This window comes from Gymnoscopelus braueri, assembly GCF_963280865.1.
Source record: "Gymnoscopelus braueri genome assembly, chromosome: 1".
Lineage (NCBI taxonomy): Eukaryota > Metazoa > Chordata > Actinopteri > Myctophiformes > Myctophidae > Gymnoscopelus > Gymnoscopelus braueri.
The window spans coordinates 23,155,465-23,183,204 of record NC_137603.1 but is presented as its reverse complement, the minus strand read 5'-3'; the positions used below and the strand labels follow the sequence as shown (position 1 = coordinate 23,183,204).

Genomic DNA, 27,740 nt, shown 5'->3' with positions numbered 1-27,740 from the left:
ATAGGCTACATATGTACGGGGGAGCGAACAAACGACTGATTGAAATAAACTACATTTCAACTGCAACTCAAGTGTCGTATTTCTGTCATCTGTTAAGAAATGAAGTACAATGCTCCAGCACAGAATGAATCATATAAAATAATATTGTTTATTTATTGCTTAACAATGTAACAATTTTACCTTAAATGTTAAACTTCAGAATAGTTTTGGTGGTCAAACATTTATCATAATTACAACTACACAGAAAAAAAACGTTTTAAAATATTAATATATATTAATATATATAATGATATGAATATATATACAGTATATATAATGATATATAACACTTGATACAGTATAGTATAAATTACACAAAGTTCATTTGCACTAACCACTTCAAACATGGCGTCCCAATTGTGGGCATGCAACTACAGTAATACTGTGGCAAACACTTTCAAAAATTGCAAAAATATTGCTGTGCAGACAGACGGACAGAGTTCCATGATAAAGCAGGAAATGTTCGATATTCTATCCCAGTGGTTCTCAAAGTGGGGTCCGGGGGTCCTCGAGGGGGTTCCAGAGGGTCCCCAGCAAAATAAGTTATTATAGCATCAAAATCAGTTCACCAGCCCATATTAATTTGAGGGTCCTTGACATGAAAATATTGGAGAACCAATGCTCTATCCATCATAATTCAATGTATGCTGTGAGAATGTGAGCAGAGTAACACGGGGTGACATGCTCATGCTATGCTGTGACTCATTGCCACATGAGTCACAGTGTCCGGCAGTCTATTTCGGGAAAGCCTTTACAGTTAATGATTGAATCTATATTTAAAAGTAAGTGTCACATATCTTGTGTCAGTGCACACTCGCATTAGAAACACTAATGGGTGATTATATTAATTTGATATTCAACGGTCATTGGTTAAAGTCTAGTTTGAATTCTGGGCTGTTCTGGTGTTGCCAGCGTTGAAACAAAAATGGGAGTAAAGGGCCACACCGCACAAAGCATGACTAAAGATTACGGCTGCAAATAAGATGATTTTCTTTGTGATTATTCTAGCGATTACTTGTTATATTAATCGAATATTCGAGAAGCCCAGTTTTTTAATACATATGTTTTCAAATGTATATCAACAGATCGATCAACCACTAGCAGATCTACACAAAATCTACAAGCACACAAAGCGTCACATTGTGACGCTTTGTGTGCTTGTAGGTGACCTTATATAGGTGAACTTTTCACTATAATGACAGGCCCAAAATAGGGATTGATTTCTAATAGATTATTTTATAAAATTATCGATTATCTTTTATAATTGATGAAAACGGTTAGTTTGATGAGCTGTTGCTCAATAATGAAAATGATGTGTAATATGTGAGCATTCACACTGATGACGTGTTGAACCTAACGTCCTGTACATTGGGATGGATTTTGATTGGTGTTTCTATAGATAGAGTACAGAAGTCCTGACTTCACTTGTTCATCGTCCCCTGGGTCGTGGAAGTCATTTCTCTATGGAGAATAACATTGGGTCATCTTAGAATCGTCTCATATAAGAATTGTGGTCCAAAAATACTGTCTCTGCGATATTGTCAGGGAGGTGGTGGCTCTGTATCGTTTATGATGGTCAGTCGCTCATAATTGATACAGTTTCTGTCGAAAAAAAATACTAATTCGGCGGAAGTAACATAAGCGTTTTCTCACTGTCAGTTGATGCTTCATATCCATAAGAGGGAAAAGAAACACGACCCAGGTAGGATGCGTAAATTACGTCAGACTTCGGTGCTCTATTGTTCACCAAAATCGGGGTCCACAGCCAGGTTCTTGTCGTGGGAAAGGTTTGAGAACCACTGGTCTAATGCATATCAAACTGGGAGTTGTTGAAATTGAAAACAGGTTGGTTCAGACAGCATGTTTGCCCAGGTAGGATCATTGGTTCAGACAGCATGTTTGACCTATAGGGCATAGCAGTGGCGGACATTTTATGGTTCCACTTCAAAATAGTCAATGCATTTTTCCCATTGACATTTCCAAAAATATTTATATCATATAATTGTTTTAAGCCATCCCGGATCCTGGTGAATCATGACCATAACATTTTTGATTCTGTGAAAAAACTTTTTTGAAAACGGCAAAACAAAGGGTATTTATTAAATATAGTATATCAAATAAAATTTAAAAAAATCACAGAAAAAAATGTTTGATGGTCATGATTCACCAGGAACCTGGATGGCTTGATTCTAGGCTTGAATGAATTGATATAAATATTTTTGGAAATGTCAATGGGAAAAATGCATTGACTATTTTGAAGTGGAACCAGAAAATGGCCGCCACTGCTATGCCCTATACTATAGGGCATAGCAGTGGCGGCCATAGGATAGGGCCTATAGGATCATTGGTTCAGATAGAATGTTTGACCTATAGGATCATTGGTTCAGATAGCATGTTTGACCTATAGGATCATTGGTTCAGACAGCATGTTTTCCCAGGTAGGATCATTGGTTCAGACAGCATGTTTGCCCAGGTATGATCCGGGCACCAGTCCAGTCTGTCCGTCCCTGTCCACCGTCCACCAGCCATCATCTCCCTGCTCCAGGACCACCACCAGCTCTCCCACCATCACGGACAGCTCCTCTGGGTGCTAGTGCACAAGGAAGGTAAACAAAGAATCAACTTTATTGTCACATCACAGTCTGCAGGTGTAAAAATAAAAGAAAAGTGGGTGAAATGTGGTTTTGTCGCTTTTGTTACTTTCATAAAGAAGAAACGAAAAGAAGTGTGAAAAAAAAGCAGACCGTGAAAGAAAACATGTCAATGAGAGGCAAACATGTAAAATATCTCCATATAACTTAATGCGGGAACTTCCATCTAGGACGAGCGGTAGATGCTTGTTCCCCCAAGCACCTAGAAAACCCAGGTTTGAACCACGGGTAAGACTTAAAAACGAATTTCATTTTTTTTTGCAAAGACTTAGCAGTTAGTGTCCTCTAGAGCACCGAAGTCTGTCATCACTGCCGCTAGAGGGCGCTATCCCCCTGGGTCATGCCGTAGTTTTTTTGTATTGGAATTCCCATAGGGGAACAGATGTTATCAAATGTAACTCAATATCATGAACGACACATACAGTCACATACCTGACAATATCTCCGCTGTGTGTTTTTTTTTTTTTGTAACACAGTTCTTATATGATGCGATCTAAGATTTGCCTATGGGAATTCCAAAAAAAAAATTATGCCATGACCCAGGGGTAGTGGGTGTGACGCCAGGACTTCCCATCATGGCAATGGCAACGTGGTCAGAAACCTGCCTACCAGTAACGTCATCGGTGATGTCACTGGTAGGCATGTTTCTTAACTGTCCACAGCCCATAAATGAGACGCAGAGTGAGTAGACAGAAATCAAATTGTGCCATCTTATAATGAGCATTAGAGGACCAATAATGAAGATAAGGTTAGAAATGGGTGAAGTGCTCCTTTAAGCATCATGTATCAGTTATAACAGTGTTATTACCTGTGCAAAATAGTCATAAAGAACCACATAGCTGTTGTCCTCATCAGGTAAAATTGTGCCCCCTGTGGCTGTTTGCTGGAATTCACTTATGTTTGCATATCCTCCACCTGCATTCTCCACTGAGCTCAGCAGTGATAGAGAAAAATAATTGCAATTATTATATGTTATAAGACAATTTTACAGCTGTAAGTCAAAATTATACATTTTATATAATGTAAGCGCACCACAAGGGGAGGTACAAGTAAATTCCCAACGTAAGGAGGTGTCATTCACTGCCGTTGTTTTTCCTTTTTCTACTTTGTACAAACTTTGTATTTGTTGATGAGAGGTATTATTGTGTTATTTTTTATGTTATAAAGTCTCCAGGACTTTTTTGTGTTATCCTTTTAGCCTTAATGTCTTGGGTTTTACATTTCTAATAAAGTATTCAATCAATGAATCAATGAATCAAAACATTAACTCTGGGCTGGCATATCTATTTTGGGAATGTCATTGTGGGCGACAACTATTTTTTCGCTATTTTAGAAATTCGTCTTAAGTGGTTAATATACACTAATATACAATAATAATAATAATAATAATAATAATAATTATTATTATTATTATTATTATTGTTAATGCTACTGACACATGAATCTGGAGAGCAGATATTAAGTTATAACAATAAAAACCCAATATAGTAATATAAGTTGATATTTGAAAACATATTCAGATCCATAATTATACTGTGGTGACAAAATAATCAATATGAAGTAACACTTACATTGACCAGTAAACGTTGGCTGTGATTGTGTTACTGTTGACGGTGAATATGAAGAAATGTCATTGACATCGACGGTTGAACCTCCACAGCTTCCTTGTAGTAGTAGAGAGAACCTGTGCATCCGTGGCAAGAAAGTGTTAAAAAACAACACAAAAACAACAACGGTGTTTCGTACAAACATTGAAGCTCTATTATAATAGTAATAATTGCTATAGAGTGTTTGTTCAGTAACAGGGGTCTCCCTAGCCTGGTATCGCAAGCGAAGAGAGAAAAAAAAGTCCGCCGAACGTAGCGAAGCAGGCTGGATACCAGGCTAGGGTCTCCCCGTCTCTCCAGCTCTTTAGTAAACAGAAAACATATTCAGCTGGGTTGCCAATTTGATGGGTTGCCAATTTGATCCAATCAGTAGTGTTCCAGTTCCAATTTTGTCTGTTTCATCACTTCCAATTTCCCTTGTTTAAGGTGTATCCTATATGAGTTGTCTCTGAGTCCTGATTGGATAACATTTGTATCCCAGCCTGAAAATGCATTTTCTGTTTACTAAAGACAAAGAGATGGAGAGACAGAGACACCCCTGTTACCGAACAAACACTCCATCAGACTATAAAGTGTTGGCCTGTATCTCTTTTCATAACTATATGATGCCACTAGATGGTGCTGTGGGTAGTGTTTTCTGACCTCTTCATGACACCTCCTCCCCCAATGGAGTGAGCGCTTCCATTTCTGTCTGCAGATGATTCCCCTTGGTAGTAGTTTTTAAATACTATGGGATCTGTGAGCAGGAGAGAACATTAGTTCTTAAATACTACGGTTTATGTGAGAAGGAGAGAGAATTCCTTTCCTTTTTTATGATTTTTTTTTCATTTCATCCCATGCCAATTCCCGTCCTGTCAACGGCAGCTCCTATAGCCTACTGGTTTGTCTGTGGAGGGTGTATTGTAGACAACCGTGTCTCCTCTGATACTTATGGAGTCACCAGCTGCTTCTTTTCACCTGACAGTGAAGAGTTTCACCTGAAGGACGTAACACATGTGGAGGAACACGCTATTCCCCCCAGGTCCGCTCCCTGCTAAACAGGCACCTGTAGAAGTCCTGTAGGTACCAGAAGAAGAACACCTTCTTCTGTCGGCTACCGACAGAAGAAGGTAGCCGACAGGTTCTTGTATTTGTTTTGCTGAGGTTAAGGTTAGGAATACGTTTAGGGTAATAAGGCATAGTTTTACTGAGGTTACGTTTAGGAATAAGGTTAGGTTTAGGCATAGTTTTACTGAGGTTACGTTTAGGAATAAGGTTAGGTAGTTATAGTTTTACTGAGGTTATGTTTAGGAATAAGGTTAGGTTTAGGCATAGTTTTACTGAGGTTACGTTTAGGAATACGGTTAGGTTTAGGCATAGTTTTACTGAGGTTACGTTTAGGAATACCTGGAGGCGACCGGGCCGAGGTTGCCGGATTTGACCCGGGGCGAGCGTGTTTTGGGGCGAACGTTCTTGTATTCGCAATTTGTGTAAGTTGAAATGCCCTGGCTAAGCTGGAAGGACTGCGGAGAATTGAAACCAGAGTCTCCTGCCTGTCTTCTGAAGTGGCTGGTAAGGTGGTGTACTACACTACTGGTCTCAACGTGGGGTCGGGGACATATGGAACCATAACTATAGTTATGGTTCCATATATGCACTCTCAGAGTTACATCTCAGAGTTACAGAGATACTGATGAAGTTAAAGTGTGGATTGGGGTCACAGATAGGGCCTATAACAATCAAATGGGGGTCTGTGGTCTACGCATATCAAACTGGGTGTCTTTGAAATGAAAAAGGTTGATAATCACTGGTACACTATATACCCGGCACTTTACTTTGGCAGGCAGCCAGTTATCATTCGTTCAGTTCTCGTTATTTGGCTCTATAGTGACAGCATGTTCCTTCGCTCTCCCGGTGATACTCCTTTGCCAGGTGAGTAGAAGTGGCTGGTGACTCCATGTGCATCAGAGGAGACGTGGCTGCCTACACCCTCCCTGAGACCAAACAAGGACTATTATAGTCCTTGTTTGGTCTCAGGGAGGGTGTAGGCAGCCACGAACACATGGGGGTAAATGGCATAAAGACTAAATTGGGGAGAACATTTTAACTTAAGATCAAAAGTTGATGGGGAAAAAAAGAGATCGGTTGGGACATTGCACACAGTATCTATCTCATGTGCTACAATAGTCAAAATGGCTTGTAAATACATTTTGTGGATCACATTCTGGCTATTTGAAATATTCAGAACTTACTGTCAAATGAGTCAAATTGTGTATTTGAGTAAGCAATGCAAAACAAGGAAGTTTAAGGGATATTTCACTTTCAAAAAAACTTTTGGTCATTTTATCGTCCACTCAGGCTTTTATCAGTCCCCCAGACAGTTTTTAAGTTGCTCGATTCAGTATTTAAACATTTGATATTCATTTTATCAGACACGCCCCCTTCCTATACAAACCCATTGTAACTTCAAACTCCATTTTAACCTGTTAGATTCATCAAAAACACCGTCCCTGGTTCTGGTGACTCATACCGCCCCCCTAATACGCGAGGGGGCCGTGTTTTTTCCAATTACTTTTTTCATTTATTTTTAATATTTTTTTTGGAAAATGAAAAAAATAAAATACAATAAAAAAACATAATAATAAAAAAAATGATAGGAAAAACACGGCCCCCTCACGCATTAGGAGGGCAGGGTGAGTCACCAGAACCAAGGACGGGTGTTTTCGACGAATCTAACATGGTTAAAATGGAGTTTGAAGTTACAATGGGTTTGTATAGGAAGGGGGCGTGTCTGATAAAAATGAATATCAAATGTATACATACTGAATCGAGCAACTTAAAAACTGTCTGGGGGGCTCACAAAGGCCTGAGTAGATGATAAAATGACCAAAAGTTTTTTTGAAAGTGAAATATCCCTTTAAGTCTTCACCCAAAGCTAACATCAAAACTAACAAAGCAATGTCTTTTAAATTCATCCAGGTGGACTCTGCCCAGAATTCCCCTTTTACTGGGAAGAGTAACATTGATCTCTAATATATAGTATATTTGTAATTATCTCTAATATAATTGTATATGAGTAATGGCTTGTTCTTGTAGGTGATCCTAATGGTACATGTGACCCCCATGAATATCATATCAGAACTGGAAGTAAGTTCTACTAAGTTAACTGATGAATTACCAGGTAGACTGGAACCTGTAGTTTTCAACTCAATGAAACAGTTGTTGTCTGTGTCGATGTCACACTTTTCCAGAATCTTCCTCACCTCCTCGTAAAGCTGATGACAAAAGAAAGGAGATAATCCACTTCAAGACATATGGGAGCAGTTTGTGGTGGATTGTATTTTCACAGTGTTTTCTCATTCTGCACTCCAACATTGGAAGTACAGTACAGTACAGTACAGTACAGTACAGTACAGTACAGTACAGTACAGTACAGTACAGTACAGTACAGTACAGTACAGTACAGTACAGTACAGTACAGTACAGTTGTGATGACCATTCTCAGTCTTTTTGAAGCAAGAATGGGTTTGAGGAACAGACAGTAAACAAAAAACGGAAGCAACTGATATTTTACAAAAACAGAAACAGAATAACTACCAAAAACCTATATACTACAGTACTTCCTTGTAAGACATAATTTCTGTCCAAACTACCAGATGTCTTTATCACATTTCCACATGTTCATTGTATTTCTGTAATGTATTGCCTGAAGCTTAATCTTTCCCCATTGAGATCATCATTGGAGGACAACACATTATTTCCCTACATTTGAATAAACAATATGGACTGTGGGCTGCCTCTATAGATACTGCTTTTCTATCTGTCTGTATTTTGTATATGATGAAGTCACATAGTAATGTGACATTTAGCGGTACTAATAAGTTGTGCAACTCTGTGATTATACACAAGGTATGTTTGAATGAGTTCATCTTAAAAGATTAATGAATTAATGTAATAAATAATATAATAAGTGAAAATAATGATGTGTATTTCATTGTTTTGAAGTGTGTTCTTGTGTTTCCTGTCTTCCCTTGTAGCTGTTACTTGTCTTATCGCTCCACCCTTTGATTGTTCATTTTAATCACCTGTGTTCTGTTTGCCCCATACTACCCTGTGCTGATTGTCCTTTGAGTTCACCTGTGTCTAGTTGGTTTTCCTGTCTATATATACCTGTCTGTTTCTACTTTTGTCAGATCATTCTGTAGCCTGTGCATGTTGCTTGTGCTGCCATCTGACCTTATGTGAGTAATGGACAATAAAATGTTGAACTTCTGAGAACTGACATGTTGAACAAATGCATGTCTTTTCGATACATGCATTTGTGTTGTCCTGTTTGATTTGGAAGAGAAACATTTTCATAACATAAAATAAATATACATAAATCAAACTTGTATTGTTTGGAATCTTAAGTGGTAAGAAGTTAAATGCTGTGTTCACACTGGCATGTGATGTGGCTGTTGATCAACATGCTCGTTAAAAATAAACTTTAACTTAAGCCCTCTACATGGAGGAGCCGGTTCAATTGGTTTTTCATTCAGTTCTACTTTTGGTTTATGGAGATTACTTCTGAAATTTGTCTAGAAATGTGTGTGGTCTGACTGCATTATAAAAAGTAGCTCTAAATCTGTACTGGTTATTCCCTAGGAGGGTGACCAGGCTTATATATATATATTATATATATAATTATAGACATAATATTATGCCCCAAGACACTGGAACAACCTGCCGAGGACTTAAGGTTAGCTAGCTAGCTTTATTATAAGTCACTAGCTTGGCGCACATATAGTCTATGTACAATTCCAGTCCTTTCTTGCTTATTTTATAATAGCTTTTGGTGTACTGTATTTGCATTGTTTTATTTCACTTCATCTCCACCAGGCCTGAACGGCCTGGGACGGAGATCGTTTTTGTCCGTGTGTGACCACTAGACCAATAGGTGTCAAACTTGTGTGCACGCTGCCAGTAAAGGAAGTTACTTCACCCTAGCTGCAAGCAACTCTTAGATGCTATTTTTAATATCTGGCATCTAGAGTTGCAATACAGACCCTTGACGGCCCTTACAGCCAAACAGAAAAGTCAGATATGATTGTATAAAATGATGTTAAACTCGCCAACATTGCAGCTGTACGTAAAGCTTGCATTATCCAGTATCTGCAAAGTTTGTTTCATAAAAATCCACCATAGACATGTTATGAGCTACTTTCTGTTTTAATGCAGGTGATCATTTTCATAGTGTTCGAGGTTGGAAATCACTCAACGGTCCTGTGTACCACCTGTTTTGAAATTGCACATAATGCAGCAGGACGTTGCCCTATTGAAAACGAGCGCTTCCAAAACTCCAATAATCACCTGCATGGAATTTATTGACAGAAAGTAGCTCATAACATGTTTATGGTGGATTTTTATGAAACAAAAACTTGGCAGATATGAAGAGGATAATCCAAGCCTTTCATACAGCTGCAATGTTTGGTCAGTTTAACGTTGTTTAATACAATCAGATCAGACTTTTCTGTTTGGCTGTATGGGCTGTTAAGGGTTGGTATTGCAACTCTAGATGCCAGATATTGAAACTATCCGCAAGAGTTGCTTGCGGCAGTGGCGGAGCGTCCGGGGAGGCCAGGGAGGCGGCCGCCTCCGGGCCCGCGACCCAGGAGGGCCCGGGCCGTCAGATAATAAATCGGTAAAATCAGGCAAAAATAAGAATTAAACAACATAACCCTAACCTAACCCTACCCTAACCCTAAAACCGAAATAAAGTGACAAAAAGCCCCCCAAAAAGTGACCGAATCTGCCGAAAACCCGCAAAACTTTGCGTGCACGCTCGGGATGTGCACCCGCGCACGCGCGCGCAGGGGGGGCCTGATCACTGTGCTGTGCCTCCCGGCCCGGCTTTGAGTTGTTCCGCCACTGGCTTGCGGCTAACTCCACCCCACCTTTTGTAATCCCCCTCATGGTGGCGCTAAACCAGGCCACTTTATGTCTGGGCCTATAAGTCTTGATCTGTAAGACAATCAAAATGTTTGATTTTTCACTACATTCCTTGTCATGACACAACTCTGCCTGACTAGAAGTCTGCCATTTTGCATTTTATTAAACACTTGTTGATACTCCTCCTACTATACATATTTTGTCAAACTCACACAAATCCCTACACATTATCTTTGGAATCATGTGATGACATGTTTTTCCATATACATCGTCTTCCAATGTTTTCAGGGTGGGCCTATTTTTAAGGAAATGTCAAATCATGATTGCATCTTCCGATCAACCCAAATTTCAATAACGCATTGAGGGGCCTCTACACAATGCAGAGTCAAAAGTGATTTCACGTAGACACAGGGCGCTCCACAAATGAAACATGATTTTGTTGTTCTGACAGGTGCAACACACAACTTACACAGCCTTGGGTAGGCCACCCGGCCTGGCGGAGATATGTGCTCCGTGGAGCACACCGTTCTAATTTCTGTGTTTTATTTTACTTGCACAAATGCCATGAAACCTTGTTGAAAAGTGCTACAGTATTCAAATAAATATTTCTGTTCCTCTTCCAGTAGTCCTGCTGTGACAGCCTGTGATCATTCCAGTGAAACTGTCAGACAAAATGACTTCCCTATTGCTTCGTCAGGAAGAGGAGCTGACCTGTACCGTGTGCTGTGAGGTCTTTAAACATCCCGTTGTGCTGTCGTGCGGCCACAGCTTCTGCAAAGGCTGTCTGCAGGAATGGTGGACGGGCAGACCAACAAAAGAATGCCCTGTTTGCCAAAGAAGATCCTCCAGGGACCAACCTCCTATCAACTTGGTGTTGAAGAACCTGTGTGAAAACCTTACGGAAGAGAAACGCCTGCAAAGTGCCTCATTGAAACAGGAAATCCAGAAATCACTGAAGCCGTTAAAGGAGAAACTGGATGTTTTTCTTAAAGTTAAAGAAAATGATAAACAAACGGAAAATCACATGAAGGTTCAGGCCCAAAACACGGAGACACAGATTAAGAAACGGTTTAAGAAACTTCACCAGTTCCTACAACATGAAGAGGATGCCAGGATCGCCACTCTGAGGGAGGAAGCGTCGCATAAGAGTCGGAAGATAAAGAAGCGGATCGAGGGCCTGACCAGAGAGATGGTGATCCTCATGAATACAATTCGAGACGCCGAGGACCAGCTCGGAGCCGACTACCACGTCTCGTTCCTGCAGGACTGCAAGGCCACCATGGAAAGAGTCCAGCTGACCATGCAGGTCCCACAGCCATTCTCAGGATCGCTGATAGACGAGACCAAACATCTAGGCAACCTAGCCTTCAGAGTCTGGAACAAGATGAAGGAGATTGTGTCCTACACTCCCGTTATCCTGGACCCCAACACTGCCTGTACAGAACATGTCCTGAATGAGGATCTAACCAGTGTGAGATGGGTAGAGCAACGGCAACTTCCTGACAACCCTGAGAGGTTTAGCCGGTGTGTCTATGTCCTGGGTTCTGAGGGCTTTAACTCGGGCTCTCACAGCTGGGATGTTGAGGTTGGACACAACAGACACTGGGCCCTGGGTGTGTTAGCAGACTCTTGCAAGAGGAATGGGGACATTATTAAGGATCGTTGCTGGGAGATGGAGTGCTATTATGGTGAATATGAAGCAAACGGCGACTCATCAGCGCCTGTCACACTCCCAGTGAAGCAGAAACCCCAGAGGATCAGAGTCCAGCTGGACTGGGACAGAGGAAAACTGTCCTTCTCTGATCTTGATTCTAACACACACCTACACACCTTCACGCACACATTCACCGAGAAAGTCTTTCCATGCATTCTTAATGGCGACGATAGTGATACAGGTATCTCTTCACTGAAGGTGTTACCAGGAAAGATCTCTGTCACGCTGGAAAACAACAGTTAAAATGTCTAGCGTCCAATAAAACAATGGTTATCAAAGTGGGGTCGAGGTTAAAGGCTAAATTATTGATAGTTAGGAACCAAATGGACCCTTATGGTTCATTTGGTTCCATTTGTGCACTGATCAGGGTCTGAAGTGTGGCCAAATGGATAACAAAACTGGGGTAAATGAAAAGGTTTGATAACCGGTGCAATAACAGCCTATTAAATCTATTGATCTGGTCGGGATATTGATGTATGTGCAATGTATTGGGCTATTAGATATTCAGTGCAACTGTGAAGACTTCAACAGTGCAACTGGTTCTGCCGAACAACGACTCAAATGTGAACAAACTTAACGTAAATGTGTATTAATTAGAAGCATTGTATGGATGCTTGTAATGTTAATCACAAAAAAGAAATTGCTCTGGTATTCATTAGGGGCTCTAGAAGGGATTTGTGTGTCTGGTTATTTTGAAATTATGATGACATGCTTGATATATTATTGATGACATGGTTTTATTTTGTGGTGAACGTAATTTATCTTTAAGATATTAAAATATGTCTTATAAATCACATGGCTTGTGTTGTTCAGTTTGTGGGTTGAATTCCATTTGTTGGCCTTCCTGTTCCACCGTGGTAATTGTGTGTTTAGTAATTTATTTGTAATATGTCTTGATATATATATTTTTTTATTAGATCATGGGGTGAATTGGAACTCTGAAGTGGTTTGTTTATGAAACCAACTCATTGAATGGAGGAATCCAGTCCATGTTCTAACATCACTGTAAACCACAGCTTCTTGGAGCTTATTGCTTTAGTAATGTTAATGCACATGTTTTCGTTTGGGGCACATTTTATTTTGGCTTAAGTGTCTGATACAAGGACGGTAGATGGATAGACCTTAATCTAGAGGGAAATTCAGTTGTCATAGCAGCGAATAGAGATGAAACAAAGCTGCAGGTAAGGATAGAGAACAGATAAGTAGCACTATACTGTTGTAACAAAACGGGTAACAATATAACACAGTATAAAGACAATACAATAAGATTACTTAACACCCGACCTTGCCTTCTGAAGAAGACTGTCGAAACGTTATCTATAATAAAAGCTTGACTGGGAGTTTTTGCAAAGTCAGTGTGCAGACTTCAATTTTTTTTTCCTTTATTTTTTTTATCTTGCCTTAAAAAGGGCCCTACCCTATATCTTTTAAAAACATTTCACACTTTTGAAAAACATTTTTAAATAGTTCAAATAGCCAATCTACAAGCTCACAACGTGTCGATGTAGATCGGCTAGTTAAAGGTAAAAATAGCCATTTGTTTGTGACGAACCCACTACTACTGTACAGTCCTTTCCCCCCATTAATCAAAGAAAAAACTACTTATTTCAGGCTTGGATTGGATAGACATACAACATTTGTGTTCTTACCTCATCATCTGTCACACACTGCATGGAGAACAGGTTGCAGTGGTCCCACAGGGCACACCTCAGGGTGCTGATGCGGGTTCCCTCCAGTTGTTGGAACACCTGAAAACATGCAAGATGACTACAACATGCATGACGCTTACAACATGCATGACGCATACTGTACATGCATGGGCAGTGGTGCAGACATCAGCATCCAAGTGCATGCATGTATAGTGTGTACTTAAAGTATACTTGTGAGGACCAAATGTCCACACAAGTATAGTAGAATTTGAGAAATAGATAATGTCTAAAATTTTCTTGGAAATGGTTGTTTCATGGTTAAAACTCAATTGGGTAGTTAGGCTTTCAATTAGGAAAAGATTCAGGATGGGGTTAGGAATATGGTAAAAATGGCATTCATGATGTCCTCTGCATGCATGAACGTGTGTGTTTGTGTGTATCTTGGTGTTTTCTAAGAATAGATTATTTTCCCTCCATTAATACTGAAAATCGATAAAGAATGATGCATTAGCTACTCGTATTGGGTTAACAGAGACACATCACTATTTGTAAAGTGTTTGCAAATACTACAGTATCTATGGTCATATGGTACATATAGTGGACATTTAACAAAAAAAAAAAAACGAGGCTTTACAAAAAACTATAAGTAACTTATACTGTAGTGTGTGTTTACAAAACAAACTAAAACTAACTAATATTATAGAGAACATGTCCTTTTATGTACTCAATAGTCCATACACAACAAGCCTCGTAATTTCTTACCTGTGCCATTTTTTAACTGTCAATACAGTACTTTACAGTACAATACAGTAACTAACATTAAGGGTGCATGCAGTCACACCTAAACTTTTATTCTGTCAATGCGGCGGATTCTGCCAATGCATTTCAATGGAAACGGAGGGCGTGACTGCACAGTAAGAATAATAAAACCTAAACTACTGTAAAACTACGCTTTTTCAAAAACAAGATGGAAGAAGCTGTTCAGAGGAGTCATAGTGTTCAGATAAAGGGGATGTGGTGTGTGTGGTCGTGTGGTTTGCAGAGCCCCTTGTTCTGGGTTGCTGAGAAACAAGACATCGTTGCTGTTGGGCAGAAACCTTGTATCTCCATATTTAAACTTTTACATTTTGGTCAAACAGTGTCACGTAAAAGGTGGAAACAATAGATTCTTGGCATTTCATATAATGTAAAGTTTGAAAGTGAAAAGTGAAAGTGGTTAAGTGTGTCTGTTTATAAATATTGAACCAATGAAAAGTATTAACAAGGGCCTGTGACTAAATTGGATCCATTGGAACCCATTTCTTTCCAAATCTTCCTGAAAAGTAACGGATTTGGACATACATAATCTCTCAAGAAAGATTCTGCGAGAAGAAAAAAAAAGTATTGGGACATACAAGGTTTCCACCCGACAGCAGCGTCATGTTTTCATGTACAGTAACAGTACCCTACCTCACACGTGCTTCTGTGTGTCTGTTCCCAGTCCTGACGAGCATCCTCTAGCTCACTGAAGCTGTCCACGCACAGCTTCTCTGTGAAACAATGGAACTTTAGGTCATGCGACTACAGTCAACAGGCCCTGAAGTACAATAGGCCTGCGATTTAAAGGTTTTCCATGAGTCTAATATGATTAAAATGGAGTTTGAAGTTCAATGGGCTTGTGGGGGGGTGGGGGGGTGTCTGGTCAAATGAATAGCAAATATCGAAATATTGAATCAAGCAACTTAAAAACTGTCTCGGGTGCAAACAAAAGCCTGTGTACATGTTAAAATGAAACCAAAAGTGTTTTAAAGAAGCTTCATCACGCAACCCTGTCGATCCGTGTCGAACAAAGTGTCGCTCGCTTCAGCTGGAGATGTCTGGTTGAAAACGTGCCATTTTTGTGGTGCAGCGTGTTCAGCAGTGCTTTTCCTGTAATGACATCATCGTCTCTTCCATCTCTGTTTTTGACTCAGAGTCAAAGCAACACAAGTTGAAGAGTATCTAAAAGAGGTGATACTGTATAAGTTAACCATCTGAACCCACAGCCTTCCCACGCTGGGCAAGACCTAGCCGGTTGAGTGTCTAAATGGAAGTACCGGAAGTACCGCCCAAGGAAATTACGTTGACGCTTTACAAATCTGTTTACATTCTCCGTGAATGAAACGAGTGTTATGATTGGTCGAAAGAGTGGTTACTACGTACGACGTAGTAACCACGACGAAATTCTGCGCCTATAGACACTCTCTGCATTAGGTCGTGACCAGGCTCTTCTCTTCGCAGATGAGTGAGGCTGGGAACGAGGCTACAGCCTTCCTATTCTGGGGGCGAACATTCGGCAAAAATAGCCGATCTACAAGCTCACAACACGTCGCAACGTGTAGATCCACTCTTTTTGATGAAGATATATAGTTTAGATCGAAAACAGGAGGGGGCCTAGTATAGACCCCTGCGGGACTCCAGTCAACTATAGGGTTTAAGTGGTTAATTCTATGGAGTACTATAGCTACATGAGTGCAGAACTTTTGCTATCAGTGTTCTCTACATGGGACTGCTAAAATATGTAGCCTAAATGTAAGCCAAACAAATGTGTTTAAATACTGTACAAATATTCATTATTCACTTATAAAACTTTTTACAAAAATGAATAAATAGAATCACACACCTGCATCATTTGCATTCTGTCTGCACTGTTTGGCTCTGTGATGAATCTGGGGGGAAAAAAATACAAAACACATTGTATTACTACTAAACTTGTGAGGACATCAACATTTTAGGACGCCGATTTTATGAAAGCCGTTTTTAACTACAACCCTAAAGTCGAAAATAGCAGATGTTCAAATGTGTCGGAAAATTGTCCCAATGTATATCGCTTTCAAATTCTACTATAAATTTGGCCCACTGCACAAATATAGTAAGTACATATGCACACGTGTGCACACGCACACACACACACACGCACACGCACACGCACACACACACACACACACACACACACACACACACACACACACACACACACAAGAAAGGAAGTGACACTCAGTTAGTGAATCAAAATGTGATGTAGTTAGTTAAGTTCAGCTCAGTTCTCATTTTTTTGATGAAAGGCTTTCAGCATGACGTGTTGCTGAGTAAGTCAAGTAAAGACAGATCTACTGTGCTGCTACAGCACTGAAAGGGATACAGGTCGAGTGGTCACCTCCATGTTAAACATGTTTTAAAAAATCCTAAATGAACAAATGAATACAAATAAAGAATAAATGTATGCATCGGAAAAGGGTGGGAAATAATGTAAGTATACATCAAATAAATGTAAAAAAAAAAAAAAACACTAGCCAATATACAAGGTTGTAGATTGCTTGTTTTCGACACCACAGCACAGTGAAGTATAAAATATAATCAGGAATTATTGGTACAAATATAACCTTAAGTGGTTCACAGATACACTACCATAAGCCTACAGTACAACAGCATGCGTGTTGAAGTGTCACGGAGCAAGACACTTAACCCCTAATCCCTATATTTCTGAGCCACAGGATTAATAAAGGTATATACCTTCTTCTACCCTCTCTGTGCCTGACCCATACGACGCCGGGCTGTAAAAATAATGTTGTCTGGGGAACGTCAGTAATTTTCTGCAAACTGGTCGGGGAAACGGGCACTAACAGTTGAGGTTTTCAGTTCCTCTGTGCGGACTTTACCATGTGATTATTATTATTTCTTTTTTTACATTGGGTGTGTGTGGGTGTGTGTGTGTGTGTGTGTGTGTGGGGGGGGGGGGTGTGGGTGTGTGTGTGTGTGTGTGTGTGTGTGCGAGTGTGTTTTTTGCACCTCATGTCTAATCTCATGCAAATACATGCTGCTTGTGGACATATCGATGTATAGAGCGTGCCAACGCGTCGTCACCACGGGGGGGGGGGGGGGGGGGCAATGTTAAGTCAACCTGGTTTATACCCCTCAAAGATATCCGCCGCTACCAAAATGTTTGGCACGCTCTATTACCGATTTGGCACCTTACTGTATGTTTAACCTCATGTACAGTAGCCTACATACTGTATCTGCTGGTCTTATACTGTGTACTGTATATACAGTATGTAGATATCTTTTCATGTTCTTTTGACATGCTTCTTTAATGTTTGATTTTTTTTTCTCTCTGGTCTCCCTCTCCCTGCCTCCCCCCTTTTTCTTTGTCTCCCTTCCTAACAAGAGAAAAAATAGGGAAAAAATTATGGAGCTTACGCAAAAACGAATTCACCCACTAATTCACCCACTTCTTTACACTAAGCCTGTGATGTGACAATAAAGGTGACACTTGAGTTGGTACATTGTTCTACTGTACCCTTTCTGAGTGTTTAGGTGTAGCGTTATTCCTCTCAGCGGCCTGCTCTGCGTCGTCAGCATCCCTACATCGATGCTCATACGTCTTCTTACACTGCAACAACAAACACAAAGCAAGAGTTACACAACGTCAACACATCTATGCTCATCCATCTTCTTACACAGCAAATAGAAAACATGACTGACTGATTTATTCATGTTTTTGTTTTTTTCCCCGCCTTCCTAAGCCAATAATTTGATGACCGGGTCATCGGTCAGTAGGAGACTCAGTAGTAGATTCAATTGAGTCAATTGAGTGTCCTACCGGAGACTCCGCCGGTCATCAAATTATTGGCTTAGGAATGTGACATGGCCCGGATAGCTGGTGTAGCGGTCCAGGCACCTAGGCTCATTACAGCCTGACAGTGTGTCGCGGGTTCGAGTCCCGATCCCGACGACCTTTGTTGCGTGTCACTACCCGTCTCTCTCGGGGAGTAAAACATTTTTTTAATTTAGTCTCTTGTTAACAGTTTTCAATGTTTATAAAAACCCACAGTCAGACACACTTTACCACTTTCACTTAAAAAATAATCTACTATTTTGGCTACTTTTGTATGACGGAGTAGGACATTAAATTACCAAACAAACAAACAGAATATGACAATTAAAGGGATACTTCACTTCCGGGCCGCCGACACATTTAAAAAAAATATTAAAAATAAATGAAAAAAGTTATGGAAAATTCATGGCCCCCTCACGCATTAGAGTGTCCTACTAATGTGTGAGGGGGCCATGAATTTTCCATAACTTTTTTCATTTATTTTTAATAATTTTTTTAAATGTGTCCCCGGCCCGAAAGTGAAGTATCCCTTTAAGTGGACACTTTATTTTTTTTTGTTTGCCACCCTCAGTTTTTTCTGAAATCAATAATTTACCCAGGGACCCACAGGAACCCCCCCAAGGACCCTTGGGGGTCCCTGAACCCCACTTTGAGAACCACTGCTACATGAGTGGGTTCTCTGATTGAGTCAGAGTGGACGCATATGCCGTAGGTTTGATTAGTTGTTGATTTGATTGTGAAGGTGACATCACAATTTATCGACAAGACCAGATGTTGCCAGATGGTTCTAAATAAGGGAACCAGGAGACCTGGTACTGCCACACCCCTAGTGGTTGAAAGATCAGAGCACTACGTCACGCTAAGCTTGGCCAATCAAAAAGAGGACAGAATATGCCCATGTATGGACGAAAACGTTTGGAGAGGGGAACCGACAAAGCCTCATGTAGGCCCGACCCCCTGGGTCTGGCAATAATCATTTAATAAAGTTAAATTATTGTGCCAGAGGCTTAAAATTTTCGTATTTGAAAGAAAAATATGTGCACAGCCAAAAGTGTAAGCATTACATTTGACAAAAATAGTGTACTTAGTAATGTAACAAACATGTTTGACACCCCTACTTGAGAAAAACGCCTATACAGTAGCAGGCAACTTCCTGGACCTTATACTCATATAAAAGCCTTGAACTGGACTGAAAAGATGCGACCAGCGTTTTTAATGTACAGATCTAGGATCAGATTTATCTTTTTCAATCCGTATTGTGAAAATCCAAATCAGATCCCGGACCATTAGCCAGGGACCTTTTTGTGATATGGCGAAATTATTGAACATTTGGGCATGTTTTGGGATTATTGATCGTACAGAGGGTAGAATTATCATACAGATACGATAACTATAATACGTCTGGCTAACCCTAACCCTAACCGAAGACCCAATAACATGAAAACAAACTAAATCAATTGAACAAAACCCAAATCCTATTTTTAGAAAGGAGGGAGTGTTGCTCCCTTGCGCTCCGCCCTCCACTACACCCCTGCACAACGTGTCGCTGATCTACTGTAGATCTGCTATTCTCAGCACTCAACCCTGCCATATCACGAGGTATAAACCAGGCTTAAAAGCAAGAGAGAGTGAGGGGGAGAGCGCGCGATCAAGACAAAGTGAAAGCAAGACAGATGTGAGTGAGACAGTTTTTGTGTGTTTCTGAGCATGTTTCGCACGTCACAACGAATCATGTTCCTGTATTGTACGCTATACTTCCTTCCCTCCTGCTGCCCACACCGTGTGTGTGTGTGTGTGTGTGTGTGTGTGTGTGTGTGCGTGCGCGTGCGTGCGTGCGTGCGTGCGTGCGTGCGTGCGTGCGTGCGTGCGTGCGTGCATGTGCATTTTTGTTATTCTCTGGGTGTGTTTGCTGTGTGTTCAGTAACAGCTCAGTTTGTGCCTTTTTTCTGTCTTAATATCAAACACTTAGGTGGTTTTAAAGGTGCTTATAGTTTTAAATATCCTACCTCCATGGTCTTCTTGAACAGAGACACCTTCATTTTCTGGACCTTCTCCATAATCGCCTCAAACTATGTCAAGAGAAACATCACAGATTAATATTAATATAGCACAATTTGACATCTAACATTCGGCAGAGAGAAACCAGAGGACATTCATTGCCCGGTATCTACACCTTCAATAGAATTTCTCAATGGAATCTCGTGACATGAATCTCAGTTATTCCAATTTAACAATTCAGGCTTTTTTAACCACTTATTTGATCAGGGTCCCCATGGGTCTCTACCAGGTCCGCTAGTATCTACAAGCTAACAATGCGTCGCAATGACATGCGTTTTGAGCTTGTAGAGCTGCTATTTTTCGTTGAATCTTCGTCCACAGATTAGGGGCGCTAAGATTCATGTGGGTCTCCTGCAGATACAGATATAAATGTAAACAACTACCTGTTTTCTCTGCTCCTTCTGCTTCTCTCTGAATATCTCCATCTTCTTCACCTCCTCTCTCAACATTCCAGACAGATGGATGTGACTGTTCCCAACGTTCTCAATGTCTGTGGCAGCAATGAGTGCATGTAAGTTAATAACTCTAATAGATGAGTGTAAGTAAGGTAAGTTAATAACACTAATATGAGTGTAAGGTACAGTTAATAAATCTAATAGATGAGTACAAGGTACAGTTAATAACTCTAATAAGGTGCATTCCTGTTGACCAGAAGTACTTACGTGCTTTGAGCTGATCAAATGACGCCTTCAACGTGCTGAAAATATATATTACAGAATCATCATCACAGATGATAAAACAGAAAATATAACTTTTAGAGTGGGACCGTGCAATATGGACAAAATCAAATCATGATATTTTTACGAAATACCCCAATATCGATATTGTGATAATAGTGATATCATATTGTGACGATAATATATATCTATTTCTTTCAAAAATACCTTAAACAACAGCAGATCTACAAACTCACAAAGCATCATGAAGCGTATTTAGCTATTAGTGAGCTATTTTCACTCATTTAGAAATATGTAGAAAGTATAAATTAAGACGATTTTTTTGCGGTTTTGGGCGGATATTTCCGAGTTTTTGGTGGTTATTTGCGGTTATTTCTTTTTATAACTCTTAATAAATGTGATTCTGTTCACTAAGTGCGGGGCCCTGTGCGGCCACACCGCTCGCACTACCCTTCCTGCGGCCCTGCACACACACACACACACACACACCCCCACCCACACACACACACACACACACACACACACACACACACACACACACACACACACACACACACACACACACACACACACATACACACACACACACACACACAGGAAACTGGCATCAAATGGTGACATGCCATATATAGATAGGGGTCACTGAGGCACGCACGCACGCACACACACACACACACACGTGACTCATTGACACACTGCTTCAGTCGAGTCAGCTGCCAAGATGAAGCGGTATCCGGTATCCAAAACTAACATATTAATTTTGCGTTCATGTGTAATGATGACTAGTAATACGTTTACCTGATCTCTGTGTTTCCTCCGGCTTTGTGAGCAATAGTCACCAGTTCCCTTCCATACTTCTCCTCTGCTAGAGCCCTGTAGTAGTGGACATTATGGAGAGAATTATGAAGCTCTCTTAGAGGCTCACAACCTCATTTCAGGTACAGTACGTCCTTAAAGGGGAGTTTCACTTTAAAACACTTCTGGGGTCCTTTTCATGTCTACTCAGGCTTTTGTGTGACCCACTGACAGTCAATTGTCAGTCATGTCATCAGACACGGCCCCCTCCTAGATAAGCCCATTCAACTTCAAACTCCATGTTAACCATGTTTAGACTCATTGAAAACACGTCCCTGAATCTGGTGACTGATATTCTTTTCTAACGAATTGGAAGTCCTTCAGTATTATCATTTTTTTCATTGCAACCCTACTTTAACCCTTCCCGTTCACTAATATCAGCTAAGGCTGTCCCTCCCATCCCTAAAACACCCTGAAAAACGCTCCACGGGTCCTAGACTCTTCTCCCTCCTGGCTTCCAAACTGTGGAATAAACTCCCCATTGCAATCAGAACTGCAGACTCACTCCCAATCGGCTGCCTCACCCCCAGCACTTTCCCTCTTGACCACTTAATGTTAATTAATGTTGTCATTTTGACAGATGCTAGGTTCATTGTTTACCTGGTATCCTAGTTTCTTTGAGGCATTTCTTTTCCCCCTCCAGCTCAGGCAGTTAATTGTTCTTAGGCCTGTTTTTTTCAATCTCAGCTGGACTATGGTGACAATGTTCATAAATGTGCTTGCCCCACTGCGATGGTTAAATTGTATCCGCTCTCTAACTTGCGTTCAGGATCCAACAGATCATTGTACTTTGTATGCTCTCTTTACATCATTGGTACGGTACCTCTTCATTTAAAAGCCATCCTTGGAAACCTCCTCTCTTAGGTTTGCTCAAAGTTTGTTTTGATCAATAATTCACTTCAACCTCAGATCAAACACCTGGCTGCGCTACGTTGTGCCCCCTCTACGTACTGTGGCTGGCTGGCAAAAGAAGTCTATTTATTTTGGACCGTTGGGCTCGGAATGACCTTCAATTCAAACTGCCTTCTTTGATTTCACTCTGGGACTGGTATGGTAGTTGCTTGCCAATTAGCTGTACCTGCTTTGATGTTTAGTTTCACATAATTAATTCTAAATTATTCCACATTTTTCACATTTCAAGACATTTCAAAAACAGCAGATCTACAAGTTCATCTGCAATTAAAAAAAAATCTAGCCTAAGTATAGAGTCAGTATAAAGTGGTTAAACTGATTGTGATGTTACAGATATTAACACATTTTGCTGGGGACCTTCTGGAGCCCCCTCAAGGACCCCTGGGGGTCCCTGGACCCCTCTTTGAGAAACCACGGGCCTATACATGTGTGTATAGAAGCTACCTCATCTTGAACAGTTCCTCCACGTCTTTGCACATCCGCCTGCCGTCTCGTAGCCTCTGTATGATAGCGTTGTATCCAGGGTGACTGGTGAAGTCTGTCCCCTGTACGAAGGAGAGGAAACTGTATAGTGACATTTATTTCTAACTGACAGCATTGCACAACAGCTTCCATTCTGTTACAACACTAGGTTCTCAACGTCGGGTCCGGGCAGTGGTGGAAAAAGTACTCACATTTTTGTACTTAAGTAAAAGTGTCAATACTGCAATGCAGATATACTCTGTTACAAGTAGAAGTCCATTTTTGAAAATGTACTTGAGTAAAAGAACAAAGGTGTTGGCATCAAAATGTACTTAAAGTAGCAAAAGTAAAAGTGCTCATTAGGCAGAATGTCTGTAACCCTGAGAGTTAAATTAACGCTACAGTCTTTACAGTGTAGATTGGGGTCCATGGCCTATAATACATATCAAACTGGGGTCTCTGAAATTAAACTAAGACTGGAACCCCAATCTAATCTACACTGTAAAATCCTCAGTGCAGTCTGTGACTCAGTTATAGACCCGTAAGGGTCTATTTGGACCGCCGGTGGTCCTCGGACTCGGCGTTGAGCACCAGTGTGTTACAACATGCGTTTGACTCAAACTCCTCACAAGTAACATGCTACTGTACAGCCTGAGACAGCAGTAAAAATGCAGAACTAGCACTAAGATAAGCTTGTGGGGTGTATGATACAGTATGGCAACATTTCCTTTACTTTTTTTTCTTTTGGTATGGGCTGTGTTTTCTATAACAGTTGTCCTCAAGCTTTTTCATGTTAAGGACCTCCAAATTAATATGTATTTGGTCGCAGACCCCCATCTGAAAATACTTTGTGCCAGGCACTCCCAAATTGCTGTAGTTCAAATGTTTCAAAATATGTTTTTCACATTTTATTCAAGAGTCTGTTGGAAAATAGCCAATAGGGTTAGAGTGGTTAAACTGATTTTGGTGCTATTTTAACACATTTTTCTGGGGACCTCCTGGAACCCCATCAAGGACCCCTGGGAGTCCCCGAACCCCATTGAAACCACTGCTCTATAATGTGTGCAGATGACAGACAGGTTAGCACAGGGTTGGGTTGGATTTTCTGGGGGGGATTGATGCCTCTGCTTTTGTACATACATTTATTTTGGCTGGTTGGGATATGTTTTATCCCTGCATCTGGTCACTCTGAATTAAATACACACATTTCATTTTGGGAAATATAGAGCGTGTGTTTGATATAATATCACAATTTAACAGTTGTATTAAAAATGTGTTATTACCCTATGAACCATATTAACTGCTGGCATCCCTATAAAAAAATGCTGCATGTATGACATGACAAAAATGCAGATATAAATAATGTGTCACATTGAGACACACTGGGAGCTTGTAGATAGACTTACGATTTGTCATACAATGAAGTATATAGGCTTAAAGTCCCCCCCTTTTTTTCACTGAAAATAACACATTGATTGTACGAACTATAGCAACTGCTTTTCAAGAATTTCAGATAATCCATTCAAATAATATATTATACTGCTGTATAAACTTTGATTAGGTTTATCATAAACACTAGCAAGTACAAATTTTAAAGGCATTTAAGTGCAACTTCTGCCATCATCCATTACTAGCAAGAACAAACAAGTTCAGCAGCAGAACAGACCAGACCACACTTACCCAAAAAGCATCTTTGAACAACAACCGTGTCATTCTGATTGTTCTTACTTCCTGTACACTTCAGTTAGTTCCCCCTCAGTGCTGTTTTAAGCCCAACAACACAATTATTTTGCATCTAAATGGCTGCTCCTTACATGTAAGCCCTAGATCAAACCAGTTAGTTGAATGGGTGAACTAATCCATGCAGTGACTACAGCTGAAGGCAGTGGGTGGGTTTGTCCGGCAGTGCTTGAACTGACTCATGTTGAATAAGGAAGAACATGTCAACCCTGTGGTGGTGATGTGATGTCACTCACATGCAGTGGTGTAAAGTAACTAAGTACATGTACTCAAGTACTGTACTTAAGCACAATTTTGAGGTATTTACTGAAGTATTTCTAATTTTCAGTTCTTTTACTTCTACTCCACTACATCTCAGAGGCAAATATTGTACTTTTACTCCACTACAATTATTTGACAACTTTAGTTACTTTTCAGATATAAATTATGATATTATAAAACATACATTAACCACTTTAGCCCATATTTTATACCTAGGCTATTTGAAAATAGACGACAAGCTCACAACGTATCGCATCGCGACACGTTGTGAGCTTGTAGATCTGCTATTTCAAACATTTTAGTACTTTTACTTTTGGTACTTTAAGCACATTTAGATGCCAATACTTTTGTATTCCGGACTTTTACTTGTAACAGAGTACTTCTACATTGCCGTATTGATACTTAAGTAAAACATTTGAGTACTTTTTCCACCACTGCTCACATGCAACACACACAATGCATCAATGCAAGGCAATACTTGAGTACTTTGTCCATGCACCACTGTTATTATTTGAAAGGTGAATGAGAACAAAATAAATATTGTCTATTATAAAAGTGGTCTGGACAAATGTACAGGTCAATGTACTCATAATAAATAATAATAATGAGAATAATAAATAGATATGGCTTGCTTAGGCCTACTTACTTAGGAATACACCGCCATCTTGTGGATAATCTTGCAAGGAAATACTTTAACCGCTTTTACTTTCAGCTACCTGGCGTCCCCATGTTAACACATTTTCAATTATAAATAGCAGATCATTTTTTTATTATAATTTAATACTTTTAATTAGACTAAAATGTTTTTAGTTTTTGTTTTCTTAAAACTGGTTTATTCCAGTATGGTTTTGTCATCGCAGGCTATTTAAAGTTTAATATTATTAATATCCATCAATGGCAGAGCCCCACAGACCCGTTGGGTCAAAGCTGTTGTCTACTTCCGCCCGTCTAATCAGTGTGTTTACATTGCAACAAGCTGCTGCACCACGGTGAAAAGATACAACACAACTATTGAACGTTTATTTATTAAAAACCTAAAAAAGCGGTGATGATAAACACCTACAGAAGTAGCTAGCAGGTGCTGCCTCCAACTGCAAAGTGTATCAACTCTCTGAGACAACTATGACTTTTATTTACAAAGAGACAGATGGGAAAGTGTAGAAAACGAACCTCTGTCGGAGCACCCCACCTCTGTCAGCAGACTTTCCACAACGAGAGAAAACATACACTCAAAACGACCAGTTCCCAATCCTTTGAACAATATGCAGGAAGTTTCAATTCACAAGGTAAGCCTCATTTATTGATTGTTCAGTTAAAATGCTGTTGATACTGCTACCTGCTTGGCTAATAATATAAATAAATAGAAATAGACCTGAAAATAAAAAACTCTTGGTGTAGGACAGGACAGGACAGGGTACACAGGCCTAATACGGTTGTTTGATGCAGTGTGCACATTTGTTGACATTCTATTTCTTGGCCATCACACAGATTTCTACATTGGCTTAGCCTACAGTTCACAACTGCTATTACTGTAAATACATAATTTAAAAGCCTATGTATTAAATAGGGCTGAAGTGGTTAATGTATGTTGAATAATATCATCATTTATATCTGAAAAGTAACTAGTAACTAAAGTTTTCAAATGGGGTAAAAGTAAAATATTGTTCTCTGAGATGTAGTGGAGTAGAAGTAAAAGTACTGAAAATGGGAAATGCTTGAGTAAAGTAAAAAAATCCTCGAAATTGTGCTTAAAGGAGAATTTTGGACTAAAGTTTTCTTACCTTTTCTATGACGTTATGATATATTAGGATGAATGGTACAGTAGAAACATTTCATAACTCCACCCCTGAGCCGCCACAGCTTAAAAGGTGCGCGGATAGGCCTTAGGTTAGATCACATATTTTAATAGCTTTTTTTTTTGTTTGTTTTTGTGAGATCTGACGTTCATAGTGACAGAACACTGTCCCCCAAAAAAAAAAAACAGAAGTCTCGCTAGACGAGATTGAAATCTCGAAATTTCAATCTCGTCTAGCGAGACTTCTGTTTTTTTTTTTTTTTTTTTTTTTTTTGGTTGCATAGTGTTCTGTCACTATGAACGTCAGATCTAAAAAAAAAAAAAAAAAGCTATTAAAATATGTGATCTAACCTAAGGCCTATCCGCGCACCTTTGAAGCTGTGGCGGCTCAGGGGTGGAGTTATGAAAATGTTCTACTGTACCATTCATCCTAATATATCATAACGTCATAGAAAAGGTAAGAAAACTTTAGTCCAAAATTCTCCTTTAAGTACAGTACTTGAGTAAATGTACTTTACACCACTGCCACTGTCTGCCATACAGTGCTCACTTGTACCACACTGGATACACCTGTTAAGTCAATGTTGTAATCTTATGTGATGCCCAGAAGAGGGAGACACAGACCTCTCTAAGACACACCATTCTCTGCATAAAATGAGAGTCCAGAGTCCACACAACAACACAGGTCTCTCAGATCACCGTGGGGGTGGCCCAGAAATGAAAGCCAGAAAAGAAAAATCTCAGAATTCAGTCTCGGTTGTCTTTCAAATTGTGCCTCGG

General features: G+C 40.0%; 1 protein-coding gene across 4 annotated transcripts; it reads right to left on the bottom strand.

Annotated features, from left to right (window-relative positions):
- Positions 1-125: 125 nt before the first annotated feature.
- LOC308086994 (proline-serine-threonine phosphatase-interacting protein 1-like) lies at positions 126-25,044 on the bottom strand. 4 transcript variants are annotated; one of them, XR_013933272.1, is made up of 16 exons: positions 24,845-25,044; positions 23,147-23,247; positions 21,734-21,808; positions 20,921-20,955; positions 20,642-20,748; positions 20,207-20,269; positions 17,883-17,975; positions 16,209-16,254; positions 15,017-15,096; positions 13,568-13,666; positions 7,455-7,551; positions 4,940-5,033; positions 4,262-4,374; positions 3,499-3,617; positions 2,407-2,629; positions 126-1,943 (listed from the first exon to the last, which is right to left on the bottom strand). XR_013933272.1 is itself a non-coding variant. In XM_080430634.1 (15 exons), the coding sequence occupies exons 1-15, from the start codon at positions 24,853-24,855 to the stop codon at positions 2,492-2,494; spliced, it is 1,290 nt and encodes a 429-aa protein (XP_080286760.1). In that variant the 5' UTR covers positions 24,856-25,044; the 3' UTR covers positions 2,307-2,491. The 4 variants fall into 4 exon arrangements, 2 of the variants coding, with proteins under 2 accessions (XP_080286760.1, XP_080286759.1); XR_013933273.1 differs by having other exon boundaries at positions 2,441-2,629; XM_080430634.1 differs by lacking the exon at positions 126-1,943 and having other exon boundaries at positions 2,307-2,629; positions 23,147-23,266.
- Between the last annotated feature and the right edge of the window lie 2,696 nt (positions 25,045-27,740).

Coding starts and splice junctions, on each gene's coding strand:
- LOC308086994 (XM_080430633.1), bottom strand. CDS start 24,877: ATGACACGGTTGTTGTTCAAAGATGCTTTTTGG. Junction 23,248..24,844: donor TGTTCAAAGATGCTTTTTGG/GTAAGTGTGGTC, acceptor TCCTTCGTACAG/GGGACAGACTTCACCAGTCA. Junction 15,097..16,208: donor ACAGAATGCAAATGATGCAG/GTGTGTGATTCT, acceptor ATTGTTTCACAG/AGAAGCTGTGCGTGGACAGC.